General features: G+C 42.4%; 1 protein-coding gene across 5 annotated transcripts in view; it reads left to right on the top strand.

The window, feature by feature from the left end:
- The window catches only part of MYO3B (myosin IIIB), a 635651-nt gene that overhangs the window by 32612 nt on the left and 588021 nt on the right, over nt 1-15018 (top strand). For 3 of the 5 annotated variants that reach the window (XM_073633935.1, XM_073633936.1, XM_073633939.1), the window contains exon 1: nt 4819-4963. The exons of the other annotated variants lie outside the window; for them this stretch is intronic. In XM_073633935.1, the coding sequence (XP_073490036.1) occupies nt 4962-4963 (2 nt within the window). In that variant the 5' untranslated portion in view covers nt 4819-4961. Of the gene's footprint in view, nt 1-4818; nt 4964-15018 lie in introns of those variants that run through there. 5 annotated transcript variants of the gene reach the window in all.

Here is a 15018-nt window from a genome sequence, read left to right as displayed (position 1 = left end):
TAGTGATGAGAAACACCGTACTGATAAAAAGTCTATAAAAATCTGGCGAAATTACAGGAGAAAATAGTTATATTTCACTATATGTAATTGGGTTGATTTACTAAAGGCAAATAGACTGTGCACTTTGCAAGTGCAGTTGCTCCAGAGCTCATACTTTCCAACTTTTTGCAATAGAAATGATAGAAATTTGCAAAAGTGTAGACATTGGACACACCCCTGCCACGCCCTCTTAAAGGAGAATTATACAAATCAAATGATGAGTTAAACCCACAAGTGCTTTTTTTTAACCACTACTTTTCCTTTATTCTGTCTTATGAAATTTCCAATGCAGACATTTAGAAATTGGATGAAACGTTTAGCACTGTGAAACACCTTTTGAAAGATAAATAGTGCATTTTATATACAACTATATAGATCAGACCAAAATGAGGGACAAATGAGGAGGAATGAGGGACATTGCTCCAAATCAGGGACAGTCCCTCAAAATCAGGGACAGTTGGGAGCTATGCATGGCTTAGTAAATGAGGGGAAGCTCTGGTGACTTTAATCATTCAATCATGTGTAAGCAAAAATGCAGTTTAAAAGAAAAAAAAATTCCTTGCATGTGATGGGTAAGATTTTGCTTTACAAAGAATACCCAAATTTCTTAAAGCGATATTTAAGTCTTGTCTTTAAAAAAATAACAAACATGTCATAAAAAACCTTTTTTTTTTCAGTCGTTTTGCATTGAGCAGCCCAGATCCTCCTCTTCTTGTGTCCCTTGTCAGCACTTTTGGCCTCTCCTTCCTGCTGGGTGGCCCCCCACAGCAACCAGCTTGCTCTAGGGGCACCCAAGCAGGAGTGCTCCCGAGGCGAGGCTCTGTGTGTCCATTCACATGGACACATGGAGGGTCGCCTCAGCCCTACCCCTTCGTATCCTGATTGGTGCGCTGGCTGTTGTTGACAGCAGTGGGAGCCAATGGCTTATGCCATCAGGAGTGCGAGTCCCCGGAGAGCCAAGGCTCTTGTGGACATCACTGGATCGATAGGGGGCTTAGGTACCGTATTTTTCGCTCCATAAGACGCACCCGACCATAAGACGCACCTAGGTTTTAGAGGTTCAAAACAAGAAAAAAAAAATATTCTGAACCAAATGGTGTACTAAAATATTTTCCAGTGCCCATGAAATACAGCCTGACCATTGCCAAAGAAATGCAGAGTGACTGTTGCCATAGAAAATGCAGACTGACCATTGCCATAGAAAATGCAGAGTGACCATTGCCATAGAAAATGCAGAGTGACCACTGCCATAGAAAATGCAGAGTGACCACTGCCATAGAAAATGCAGAGTGACCACTGCCATAGAAAATGCAGAGTGACCACTGCCATAGAAAATGCAGAGTGACCACTGCCATAGAAAATGCAGAGTGACCACTGCCATAGAAAATGCAGAGTGACCACTGCCATAGAAAATGCAGAGTGACCACTGCCAAAGAAAATGCAGAGTGACCACTGCCAAAGAAAATGCAGAGTGACCACTGCCATAGAAAATGCAGAGTGACCACTGCCATAGAAAATGCAGAGTGACCACTGCCATAGAAAATGCAGAGTGACCACTGCCATAGAAAATGCAGAGTGACCACTGCCATAGAAAATGCAGAGTGACCACTGCCATAGAAAATGCAGAGTGACCACTGCCATAGAAAATGCAGAGTGACCACTGCCATAGAAAATGCAGAGTGACCACTGCCATAGAAAATGCAGAGTGACCACTGCCATAGAAAATGCAGAGTGACCACTGCCATAGAAAATGCAGAGTGACCATTGCCATAGAAATGCAGAGTGAACGTTGCCACAAACACAGCCTTACCTGATGTTATCCCTTCCGCCTAACAGAAGACAGAACAGCCTGAGCGGCCGAATGCTCTGCTTTCTGTCTCAGGAACCAGCCAGAAGATCGCCCAGCACCCACGGGGGGTTTGGAAGTCTGTCCTCCGCTCTCCTGCCTCTCTTCCGGTGGTGGTGGCGGGAGGCGATGCAAGCGGTGGCAGGGGGCGGTGCCAGCAGCGGCGGGGAGCAGTGCCTGTCATATATTCGCACCATAAGACGCAGGGACATTTCCCCAATATTTCTGGGGGGAAAAAGTGCGTCTTATAGTCCAAAAAATACAGTAAGTATTAGGGGGGCTGGGGGGTCTGCTGCACACAGAAGGTTTTTTACCTTCATGCATAGTAACCACTTTAAGCCTAGGTTCACATTGGAGCAATTTATCATACGATTTGAGAGATCAAATCGCATGACAAGTCGCAGCCTATTGGAGGCAATGACACTGTTCCAATCAGTGCGACACCGATTTTGCGGGGCTGCACAGATTTGCAAAAGTAGTTCCTGCACTACTTTTGCCGATTTCAGGTGCTACTTCAATAGACATCTGTGCATGAAGCCACCCAGACAGCCCCTGAAATCGCGCTGACCTTGCTACTTGTTCATGTTGTAAAAAGTGTCAGTCTGATACAGGACACGATATACTATGATACACTTGTATGAATATATAGTTATTATACAAAATAAAATATAATTAGCGGTACAGTTACATAAAAAACACTCACCCATTCATAATAGTTGAATGAACATTAACAATTGCTCTTGGTGAGCCAAACTTGTCTGGGCATCAGTTCGATGTATACTCGACGCACGTTTCATGGCTCATGCCAATCATCAGGAGTAAAATGCTCTGAAATTAAATCAGTGATATCTATAAATATAGGATACCCTTTAAACGGAGAACAATCTCTCAAAATAAAGGTCTATAACTTACAATGCGGCCCGGTGGTGACACCCAGCCTATGTCCAAGGGAAGACAGGGGACAGGGATGATGATCTCCCTCGGGGCTGAGGCGAGGAATCCCATCCAGACCAGAGACAGCAGCCAGGTGAAGACCAGGCGACCATGTGAATCTGTGTGCTTAACAGTCCACACTGCTCTGCAAGTATATGAACATGGAACCATGTGAAATGAATGCATTAATTAATGGAATGAACCTATGCCTGTGAATGAGTGAGGTGATGAATGGTAGTGATTACTACAATGATGTGAAGTGTATTAGACAAGGGAACTACAGCCAGGGAAAATGTCTATACATATACCCACAACAGATAAATCCAAAACCAAAACCACCATGTGGTGGTGAACTGTAAAATGTGAAACTAAAATGAACCCAAAAAGTGTTGGAGTGGGTAGGAGTTAAACTCAATTACCTTGTGTATGATTCTGTGGCCATAAACATGCCTGGAATCCTGCTTGTGTGAATGGCCCCTGCCTCTGGTCTGGTTGGGATTCCTCACCACAGCCCCGGGGGAGATCATCATCCCTGTCCCCTGTCTTCCCTTGGACATAGGCTGGGTGTCACCACCGGGCCGCATTGTAAGTTATAGACCTTTATTTTGAGAGATTGTTCTCTGTTTAAAGGGTATCCTTTTACTCCTGATGATTGGCATGAGCCATTAAACGTGCGTCGAGTATACATCGAACTGATGCCCAGACAAGTTTGGCTCACCAAGAGCAATTGTTTATGTTCATTGAACTATTAGGAATGGGTGGGTGTTTTTGTGTAACTGTACCGCTAATTATGTTGTATTTTATTTTGTATTATAACTATATATTCATACAAGTGTATCATAGTATATTGTGTCCTGTATCACAGATTGACACTTTTTACAACATGATTTGTAATTAATAAATAATTCTATGAATGATATGAATAAGGTATCCATTCAGTGACCTGCCTCACACAAAGTCCCATTCCTTTCTCTTTTCTGTTGTCTATTGCAAAATGCTTTTAGTAAATCAATCCCAATGTTTTCTGTGTTTTTATTCATATTTAGGTTTCCATGCATTACTGTTGAGAGACTTCTGATCCAGAAAGTTAGGGACTCCTCCAAATTGGCTATTATAGTTTTACATTTTTTAAATATTGCATGTCTGGACCACTACTTACTTACCACATTTATTTATTTATTTCCTTTAGTGAATTGACTTTAATGCCGTTTTATGAAGTATTTACCGAGCATTTTTGTTTTTTTGAGGTAAATAATAAAGGAATAGTGAATTTTCAGCATCACATGCAATATTTGGGAAAAATATGTCAGACCACCTAAATACTGCATGTGATCTGCTTAAAACTATTCTCTATAGGACAGAGATATGGGAGCTGCCTTTTATTTTAAATAATCAATTTGAATAAATACATCACCTATTGGAAAGAGAGATGAGAACTGCCTGATTTCTAAAGGTTTAATGATTTACTGATCCAGAAAAACATGCAATTAGTCAGCAGCTCACTGGTAGCGACAATTGCTGTGCCCTCAAAAAACAACATGCAATGGCATCTCACATATTTCTACCTCTGCAGGCTTCCATTAAAGCAAGAGATGTAGGGTTACATAGTTACAGAAGGCCCATGTACATGCACCATATGTTTTACTATAAATCCCTTGTTTACCCACCATGCTTCGTAAGCTTACGGTAGTACGTAAATGATATAATTGCTCTATCATCACATAAGCATGTTCCTGAATGATAATCAATGTATCATTATTATAATTGCTTCTAACAGTGACCACACCATGCAGACAATGGCCGTAAGTCATCCCAAGTCTTCTCTTAAACAGCTCTTACATTAAAAAGACTCAATAAAAAGATCAGATTCAGAACCAATTAGTGTCACATTAATCTTTCCTAGTGGTAAAGAGGTGGGGCCGTCATGGATTGAGCAGATTACATGGACTAGACTCTGCAATGACATCCACATCTAAGTAACACATGCCTTCTTCACTTCTCGGGAAAGAGATGCTATGCTGTCTAGGTAGAGGCCGATCGATAACAAAGAGCTGTTTAACTCTCGGCAGAGTTCCAGGTCCTGTTAGTGGAGAGGAAAAAAACACTTATAAGTAAAGAGAGAAAGTCCACTCACTGACCACTAATGTAAGTCCTTTTCTTATTTTTTTGACCTGCTACAAGACAACCTGAGGGGCTATCTAATGTACCTCTAGACATAAGATGACTGTACCCAAACCCTGATGAGTTTGGCAGCACCTGCCAGTGATTATATGCATGTCTGTGACCTAAGGCTTTAGCAGACACCAAGGGGTTGGTTTACTAAAGGGAAATAGGCTGTTTACTCTGCAGTGAAATTTGCACTTTGCAAGGGAAAGTGCCTCAGAGTTTGATGAATGTGGTGAAATTTTACTTTGCAAGGAATGCTCAATCATGTGCAATAAAAAAACAAACTTTTTGCTAGCATATGATTGGATTATTGAACTTAAAGTGGAGTTCCACCCAAAAATGGAACTTCCGCTTTAAGTGACGGTGACCCCCTGACATGCCTCCTGTCATTTGGCATGTCATTTTTTTGGGGGGGTGGATACCCTGATTTTTAGAGGCTCCGAACTCCCACTTCCTCCCAGGGCTCTGCGGCACCGGAAGGAAGTTCACCTCTCCCCCGTGCAATTTTCTGGGACACGTCACAGATCCCAGAACATTGCCCGGCCATTCACAGCGGCAGCATGGCTCGCACATGTGCAGTGCGTACCAGGCTGTGAAGTCACAGCCAGGCGTCCACAGTAACAATGCCGGCGCCTTGGAGAGGAGGGGGGGAGAGAAGCAGGGCTTCGTATGCCCGCATCGCTGGACCGTGGGACAGGTGAGTGTCTGATTATTAAGTCAGTAGCTGCACTTTATGTAGCTGCTGACTTAATTTTTTTTTTTCGGTGGAACGCCGCTTTAACAGGGCTTCACCTTATTCACTAAGCTCTGGGAAAAAATTCCCATGCAAAGTGCAACTTTTCTTGCAAAGTGATCAGCCATTTTGCCTTTAGTTTATCCATCCCTAACTTGGGCTACACCAGATGTCTAGAAGAAAAGTTTGCTGGCTGAGTCATAAAATTTGGCAGTAGACAATAGACAGGGGTTGATGTGTAAACATACGTGTAGACATACGTGTCTGCCAGTCTGCCTATGTTTAGTCTATGGAAGAGGAAAGGGAGGTGAGCTGCAAACAGTTTTCTTGCCACTTTTTTTGGGGGAAAACAATAGAAGTCAGGAAAGGTTACAGAACCCATCTCATCATTTTTTCTTCTAGAAGACCTGTGTAGCATTGTATGCTGAGCACCTTAATGACTTTGATGACAATTATTTAAAAAAAATCCACTGCATTTGAGGTTAATTAAACCCTACAAGTAACAAGTCCCAACTATGAGCAAAACCCATTAGAGAGTCTGGGATTGCCTAAAGGCAAATAGGGTATGCACTGGGCAAGCTGATATTCCCCAGAGCTTAATGAATATGGTGGGATTTCACTTTGCAAGGGTCACTCAATCACGTGCAAGGAAAATAAAACTGCATTTTTGCACGTGATGGAACTCAATGCAGCTTACTCTCATTAACTAAGCTCTGGGGAAAATCCCCTTTGAACGGTGCAACTTGCAAAGTGAACAGTCTTTGTTCCTTTCGTAGAACAACCCATTTAAGTCTGGCGGGATAAACTGAGCCACTTGGTTTAATGAAGCTGATTGGTTTGATAAAGCAGTTTGTGGAGTGGGAGTTTTCTTGTTTGACGCTTGGTATGCTATTAGATGGGAAGCCACCACCTACAGCCAGACGGGGAGCTCAGATAGCCTGGACCAGTGTACTTTCTTGATTTGAAAACAGTAGTCCTGCTGAGTGCATATGAGTCCCTTGCTTCGAGTGTTATTCAAGTATTTGTTGAGCTCTTAGTTATCCACCATACTTGTTCAAGATTGTGTATCAATGGAAAGAAAACTTTGGATTCGTTTTGGATAAGCATATTTATAATCCCTATCAGATGTTTTTCTATGCCACATCAGGAGAGATTTCCCTTCACTTCTTGTTCATCAGACTTAGTAGAGGGTAAGGGGAGATTTTACATAATTTTGCTGTCTCCCTCCCTTTCTCTTTATATTTAATATATATACAGTGAATGAGTATTGGTAGAGTTCTAGGTACTTATAGTAAACATTTTTGTGTTGTCCACAGAAAGTCATCAGACTTCAGTTTTTATTTCTTGTAGACATTGCATTGGTATTTAGAAATGATGTTGTTTTCAGTATACTTGAATGATGACACCCTTTCAAGTAATTATTTTAATAGGCGCTAATGCTAATCTGCTATTGGAGGCAGCATACTGCTTTATCTATATGGAGAACTACTTATTAATTGCACAGATCACCAAGAAAGAGATACACATCTTGTGGTGGCCAGAAGAGAAAAACAGAGAAAGAAAAAGTATTTGTAAATTTTAATATTTGGTGTTTCCCCTTTTAACTCTAATACCCTGTTTGACCCTGGTTCCCATGTGTGCCATTATGGTAAATACAGCCCTACAGATAGGGAAAAAATGCAAGCATGTGCTTGGCTGGAATGGGTAACAGATCAAATTCCCTTTAGCCTCCATTCAAACCGGTGCGACTTGTCATACGTTTTGTCAGTTTCAAATCACATGACAAGTCACACCCCATTGCCGGCAACGAACCATTCATATCGCCGAGACTCATGTCACAGTGATTATGAAAAAGGTTCCTGCATTACTTCTTACCGATTTCATTGTGACTTGCATAGACCTCTGTTAAATGAAGTCGCGAGCAGCAGTGAAATCGCCAGTGCAAAACACACTGATGTGTGGCTTTGAAGTAGTGCGATTTCAAAGCCGCACCAGTCTGAACCAGGGCTTACCCTAATTTGCACATATTTCACATTTTTGAAAGAACTGTAGCAAAAATAACAAAATTAATTCTATATTAGGTATATGAACAATATACATTTGTAGAGTCTGGATAGTTAGTCATAAACATTCTACAAACAACAACTGCCTATCAGCAGATCAAGCAGAAAAGCAATTTGTAACAAATCGGATGTCTGACAGAGAAAAAATTACTTACACCCCAGGAGCAGTAATTGATGGTATGTTAATATATTCGAGATCTCTGTAAGAACTTCCTAGCATTAAAAGTCTATTTTCACAACCTCAATGCAGACAACATTATTGCGATCAGAGAACAATACAGAAAAGCCTCTATAAAGCTGGCCATGAACGTTTAGATTTTTTAGTTTGGCCTAGAGGCTGAGCAAAAAAAAATGCAACCAATACCCCCATTCAGGACAAAACTCCCACTGTGGCTGCTAAATTTTGACAGGAGGTCCCATCAGCTGTCAAAATACAGCTGAATACATCCTGAACAGCAGCAGTAGCATCTGATTGGATGCAGGCACCGTTCAGCTGACAATTTTCTGCCTGGCATGGGCAGGAGAAGGCCATGGGGCCGCACACTAAGCAAATTTTGGATAGTTTTCATAAAGTCATTTTTGCTGTAAAGACTTTGTTCCGTGTAACTTTTCTAATATATTGCTCTGCTTTGGACAGTGGACCTCGAGTCTAAAGTATATGAAAGAAGAGCTCTGTATTGCCTACAGAAAATACGTATTTTTTTGGCATATAACATGCACTTTTCCCCCCTGAAAACAGAATGCAAATAATGTGTGTGTGTTATACGCCAATATTTTCCACTGGGCCGCCTTGGGGGGAAGGTGGTGGACAAGAGCGCCACCAGATTACACACACTGGGATCTGTGCTATGATAGACAGCACACTGGTCATGTGCTGTCTATCATAGGAGGCAGTCCAGGAGGCGGGACTTGTATAACAGCAACTGCCGAATATCCAGTATCTTTACATGGTGTTTGCTGTTTTCCTGATGCAGAGTGGCGCACTGACGCGCCTGTACTATGTGAGTATCCCATAGAGGGGTTTTATGTGATTAATAAACTGTTAAAACGTTATTACACCATCCAGTCCTTTTTTACTCAACCGAGGTATAGTGCTGACGGGTCCAGGAGTGTGGTTAAAACTGCAGAGCCCCAGAGCTGGTTCACAGGCGTGTATTGACTAAGCTTAAGTGCAAAGTGGCTTGCTACACAGCAGTTTCCAAATCGCATGGATCACTATGGCTTGTTTTGGATTATCTACACAGCAGTTACCAAATCGCATGGACTTTAGAAGCACTTTTGAATTGAAATAATTGGATGACACATATGCACATAGAAGCACTTTTTATTCATCTATATGTTTTAGTGGATTGAGTCCACTATATATTTTTATGAACACTATTTGTTTTTATGAACAATAATTTTGATACAACCAATCACCATATGGATGCACGTTATAGCACTTTGTACTAGTGTGATTATTTATTTCCATTTATTTGTTCATTTTTAAGTATTCATAACTATTTGTTGCACTATTATCACTTTTTACAGTCACTAGTTTTTGGATGTATCACGGTGTGTGACTCACACGCATATTTGCACTTTGATTATCACATATATATATAATGTGAAGAGTATATTTGAAAGCGCAGTGTATATATTTATTTCTGCCGAGCAAGTGGGAGATCCCCACTCTGTGTAATCCAGCGGCTCTAATCTCCATGCACTAGTAAGGCTGCGCTGATGAGCACTGATCAGGCTGCATTGATGGACAATGGTGGGGCTGCAGATGGGCACTGATCAGGCTGCACTGATGGGCAATGGTGAGGCTGCAGATGGGTACTGATCAGGCTGCACTGATGGGCAATAGTGAGGCTGCAGATGGGTAATGGTGAGGCTGCAGATGGTCACTGATGGGCAATGGTGAGGCTGCAGATGGTCACTGATAAGGCTGCATTGATGGGCAAATGTGAGGCTGCAGATGGACACTGATTAGGCTGCACTTATGGGCAATGGTGAGGCTGCAGATGGGCACCGATCAGGCTGCATTGATGGGCAATGGTGAGGCTGCATTGATGGGCAATGGTGAGGCTGCATTGATGGGCACTGGTGAAGCTGCAGATGGGCACTGATCAGGCTGCATTGATGGGCAATGGTGAGGCTGCATTGATGGGCACTGGGGAGGCTGCATTGATGGGCACTGACCCTTATTTTGCTTCTAAAGTTCTTTATTTAAAATGTAAGTTTTTTTTCTGAAACTTCCCTCTTAAAATTAAAGTGCATGTTATACGCCTGTGCATGTTATATGCCGATAAATATGGTAGTTAGCTTCTTACACTTTTTTTCAAAGCTTTATTGGAGACATTAAAGCTCAACTGAACGACCAGTATAAATTAGTTATATACAGCAGGTAAAATAAGTATTGAATACGTCACCATTTTTCTAGGTAAATATATTTAAGTTGATATTAACACAAAATTTTCACCACATTTCCGTAACAACCCATGCAATTCAAACATACAAGTGGGGAATATTTCATATCAATAGCACCTTTACAAACATATTTACCTAGAAAAATGGAGGCATGTTTAATACTTATTTTACCCGCTGTACATTCCAGGTACATCAAAACAAAAGATTTTGCAGTTATATTGTATTTCTTTAAAAAAACTATCTGCGTCCACCCTAGGTATAAAAGCATGTTCCCAGCATGGTGTAAAGAAAAACTTTCTGTGCAGAAGCAGTGGTCTCTCTGCAGAGGCCTGGCACATCCCCTAGGGAATCAGAGTTCCTAAAGCTTTTCTCAAAATCTTGCTGACCACATAATGCATATGTGAGGCAGTAGGCCAGTGAGCCTTAACACCCACATGCTGCACTTGTGTGCTTAAGGAGATCAGGGTTTCTGTGCCGAGTTGCACGCTCATTGTGTGCTCCAAGCACAGTGATGAAGCTGCTGCAGACAGCACCCAGCCTCTGACTATGATCCGAAGCCTGCAAGATCCCAGTCATTTGACCTTTGTGACAATGGCAGGTGGCCATTTTCTGGCCCTCTAGTTACAGCACCTGTGTGTGTGGGGGCAGTGTCCTCCATCGGCTCAAGACCAGCTTGGCGTGCTCCTCCACATGGCCTTCCCTATCAGAGTAGTAGACATGGCTCACAGCACTGCATCCCAGATGGCCTTGGTTTGGCTGTGGTTGGTTTTACACCAGGTCATGGTGGTTCTTTGTCCGTATCCCTCCTTCCTTCCTTCCTTCCTTCCTGAGATGGTGTCCAAATTTCATCTGAATGAGGGCGTTTGTCCTTCCCTCCCTGTGTCCACAATCATTACATCGCAATGTGGTTGCACTGCACTCCTTGGATGTGGTTTGGGCAATTTGTGTGTATCTGTCTGCTACACCTTCCTTCCGGAACTTGGATTCTCTTTGGTAATTGCAGACGGCCCATGAAAGGCTTGGTGGCTTCCTCTGCCACTATTTCTTGATGGATTAGGCAGATGGTTGTCCAGTCTTATTTGCCATTGGGGGTCGGGTTTCTCCTACTGCTTACCGACAAGGCTGTATATATATATATATATATATATATATATATATATATATATATATATATATATATATATATAGTATCTCACAAAAGTGAGTACACCCCTCAGATTTTTGTAAGTAGTTTATTATAACTTTTCATGTGACAACACTAAAGAAATGACACTTTGCTACAATGTAAAGTAGTGAATGTACAGCTTGTACAACAGTGTAAATTTATATATTTGTCCCCTCAAAATAACTCAACACAGCCATTAATGTCTAAACCGCTGGCAACAAAAGTGAGTACACCCCTAAGTAAAAATGTCAAAATTGGGCCCAATTAGCCATTTTCACCCCCCGGTGTCATGTGACTCATTAGTGTTACAAGGTCTCAGGTGTGAATGGGGAGCAGGTGTGTTAAATTTGGTGTTATCGCTCTCACTCTCTCATACTGGTCCCTGGAAGTTTAACATGGCATCTCATGACAAAGAACTCTCTGAGGATCTGAAAAAAAGAATTGTTGCTCTACATAAAGATGGCCTAGGCTATTAGAAGATTGCCAAGACCCTGAAACTGAGCTGCAGCATGGTGACCAAGACCATACAGCAGTTTAACAGGACAGGTTCCACTCAGAACAGGCCTCGCCATGGTCGACCAAAGAGGTTGAGTGCACATGCTCAGTGTCATATCCAGAGGTTGTCTTTGGGAAATAGACGTATCAGTGCTGCCAGCATTGCAGCAGAGGTTGAAGGGGTGGGGGGGTCAGCCTGTCAGTGCTCAGACCATACACTGCATCAAATTGGTCTGCATGGCTGTCATCCCTCTTCTAAAGATGATGCACAAGAAAACCTGTAAACAGTTTGCTGAAGACAAGCAGACTAAGGAACCATGAATGCCAACATGTACTGTGACATACTGAAGCAGAGCATGATCCCCTCCCTTCAGAGACTGGGCTGCAGGGCATTCCAACATGATAATGACCCCAAACACACCTCCAAGACGACCACTGCCTTGCTAAAGAAGCTAAGGGTAAAGGTGATGGACTGGCCAAGCACATAGACCTAAACCCTATTGAGCATCTGTGGGGCATCCTCAAATGGAAGGTGGAGGAGCACAAGGTCTCTAACATCCACCAGCTCCGTGATGTCGTCATGGAGGAGTGGAAGAGGACTCCAGTGGCAACCTGTGAAGCTCTGGTGAACTCCATGCTCAAGAGAGTTGAGGCAGTGCTGGAAAATAATGGTGGCCACACAAAATATTGACACTTTGGGACCAATTTGGACATTTTCACTTAGGGGTGTACTAACAGCAAATTTACACTGTTATACAAGCTGTACACTCACTACTTTACATTGTAGCAAAGTGTCATTTCTTCATTGTTGTCACATGAAAAGATATAATAAAATACTTATATAATATGTATACACACATATGCTATATATACATGTGATCGTCGGGAAGCGTTTAATACAATGCTTATTTTCCCCTTTTGTCTACCTTCCTGTCTACATGCACTCCAATGATGGCTGCACGGCTTTGCTCAGGGCTGGTTTCCTAATACTGGTGACAACAGTGGTCCATGGATGTGTAATGTGTGTTGAAATGACCATTTGTAGTCCGCATAAGAAAACCTGACAGACACAGCACAGAGAGCAGTTCAGCTCTATCTGTCCATCTCCCGCCCCCCCGCTGGGCTTAGATGGAGATGAGGAGGAAAGCTGGTAACACTGCAAATTTTGCTTGTGCAGTGTAATTGCTGCATGGACAGAGTGGTATGTGAGTTATTTACAAACAGTTTAGGTCCACAATGCCAGGTCCAGTCTGTCAGGGACCTGCAGCAGTTTTCTGTATTGAAAACTGCCGCAATCCCTTTATAACATAGTTGCACACCCTGCCACACCAGTTTCTATGGCTCATGCCACTTTCAACACTTTCCTGCTCCATTATTATGGTGCAGAAAGCTTAGATAGCCCCCCCCAAAGAAGTCTACCTAAGAATATCTATTTCAGTAAAACAGTTCAGAAGACTTGTAAACAGCTGGAAGGGTCCAAGGCTCAAGGACAAAGGGCCGCCTAAATGGAATTTGAGTACTCTGGTAGCAATTGGGAAGGTGCTCCCTACAGTAGCTGGATCTTCTGGAGAAGCTTTGTGCTATTAGGCTCCTGTCCAGTCTCTCAACTGGCTATAGTTAACTTCCCAGCTACCTCTGTCTCATCAGCTGTGACCTCTCTGAGCTGCTTGGGGAGGAAAGCTGGTAAATTTGTACTCCCTGGGCATATCCAGGAAACCAGGGAGTTATGAAAAATGGAGTTGAAGGAGAATGCACCCTCACGTAAACATGGTGAATAAATGGGCACTCTGCTAAATAGTAAATTCCACAGAACAGGTACAGTGCAGGAGAAATCCTTGACATGACTGTGGGAAGTAGCTATAAGGAGAGTTAGAATGGAGGGAAAGCCTAATTCTAACTTTTCTTAAAAATGTTCCCTCTCCTTCCTATCTATCTTGCCTAACCCGTATAAAACATTTGTGTGTACTAACCTATTTTTTGTCTGAGCAAGTGATCCTGCAGCTCTGGCTCAGGAAGCACTTGACAACTGTTGGGAAGTCCAGAAGCCAAGACGTCATTCATAGGCACCATTGGCCCAGCTGTTGGTGGCACTCCCTCCTCTCCCTTGCAGCAGCTGCTCACTGACACAGGGGAGCCAGAGCTGTGGGATCACTTAACTGGACTGTAGGGGATTCAAAATAGGTAGAGATATGCACATGTCAACAGAAGATGTTGTGGTACTTAACTAATGAAAAATTGGCTAGAACCAAATGTGATAAAACCAAAAATTTTAGAAAGATTTGGAACCCTTGAATTTCAAATTATCTAGGATGGAATCTTAGCGATCTGACATTGGAGGTTCTCCTCAGTTTTTCTAGCAAGGTGAGATGCCTCCAATATAGCTATATTCAGTCCCTCATACTGATCTTATAGCTTGGAAACTTAGTCCCTCCTATGTTTCACCCCATCCGTATTTGGTTTATGTCTTTCCCATTTATTTTGATGGGACTAAGTACTTTTTCATTCTCTTTATCTTTTTACCAAGGACTTACTTGTTGTTCTAAAGCTATGTGAGTTTTTAATTACTCTCTGCAATCTGTTATACAGGTAATATAAAGCTGGCCATACATGTCTTCTTGATTCCCCAATCCACACACTTGATGTGGATGGGAGAATCTTCCTCACTGAGCTATTGTATTCTGACAGCAAGGAGACTTTCCCATCATCAGAATACACTGACCGGCGCTGCCGGGTATAGCTGGCCAGGCTGATTGAGCAGGAAACATCCAATGGGGCGGTTGTACAGAAGTCGATCAGTAGATCATCTTCTGTACAACTTCCCTGCCAATACACAAATCAAAATTCCCCTCTGAACTGGCCAAATTGTGATCCATGTATGACTGGCTTTAGGCTTTTCTTCCACTTTAAGGGTTGTAGATTTATAACAGGTCATATAGCATGGATGGAGCAGTAGGCACACATAAAAGAAACAATGTAAAGTGCTACAGAATTATAAAAGTCCCATACTAAGTTTCTACCTTTCATTTGCCACTGTACTGGAGAAATTAAATGAAGCTTGTGATTGGTTGATATAGGCAGCGCAGTTCTTTCAAACACTTACATATATGAAGCTTGGTGTCAATATCTGTATTCACAGCTGCCTCCTGCACACTCTGGCTCAAAGTAT

Source organism: Aquarana catesbeiana, linkage group LG06 (assembly GCF_042186555.1).
Source record: "Aquarana catesbeiana isolate 2022-GZ linkage group LG06, ASM4218655v1, whole genome shotgun sequence".
Taxonomy (NCBI): domain Eukaryota; kingdom Metazoa; phylum Chordata; class Amphibia; order Anura; family Ranidae; genus Aquarana; species Aquarana catesbeiana.
This window is presented reverse-complemented; position numbering and strand designations above follow the sequence as displayed.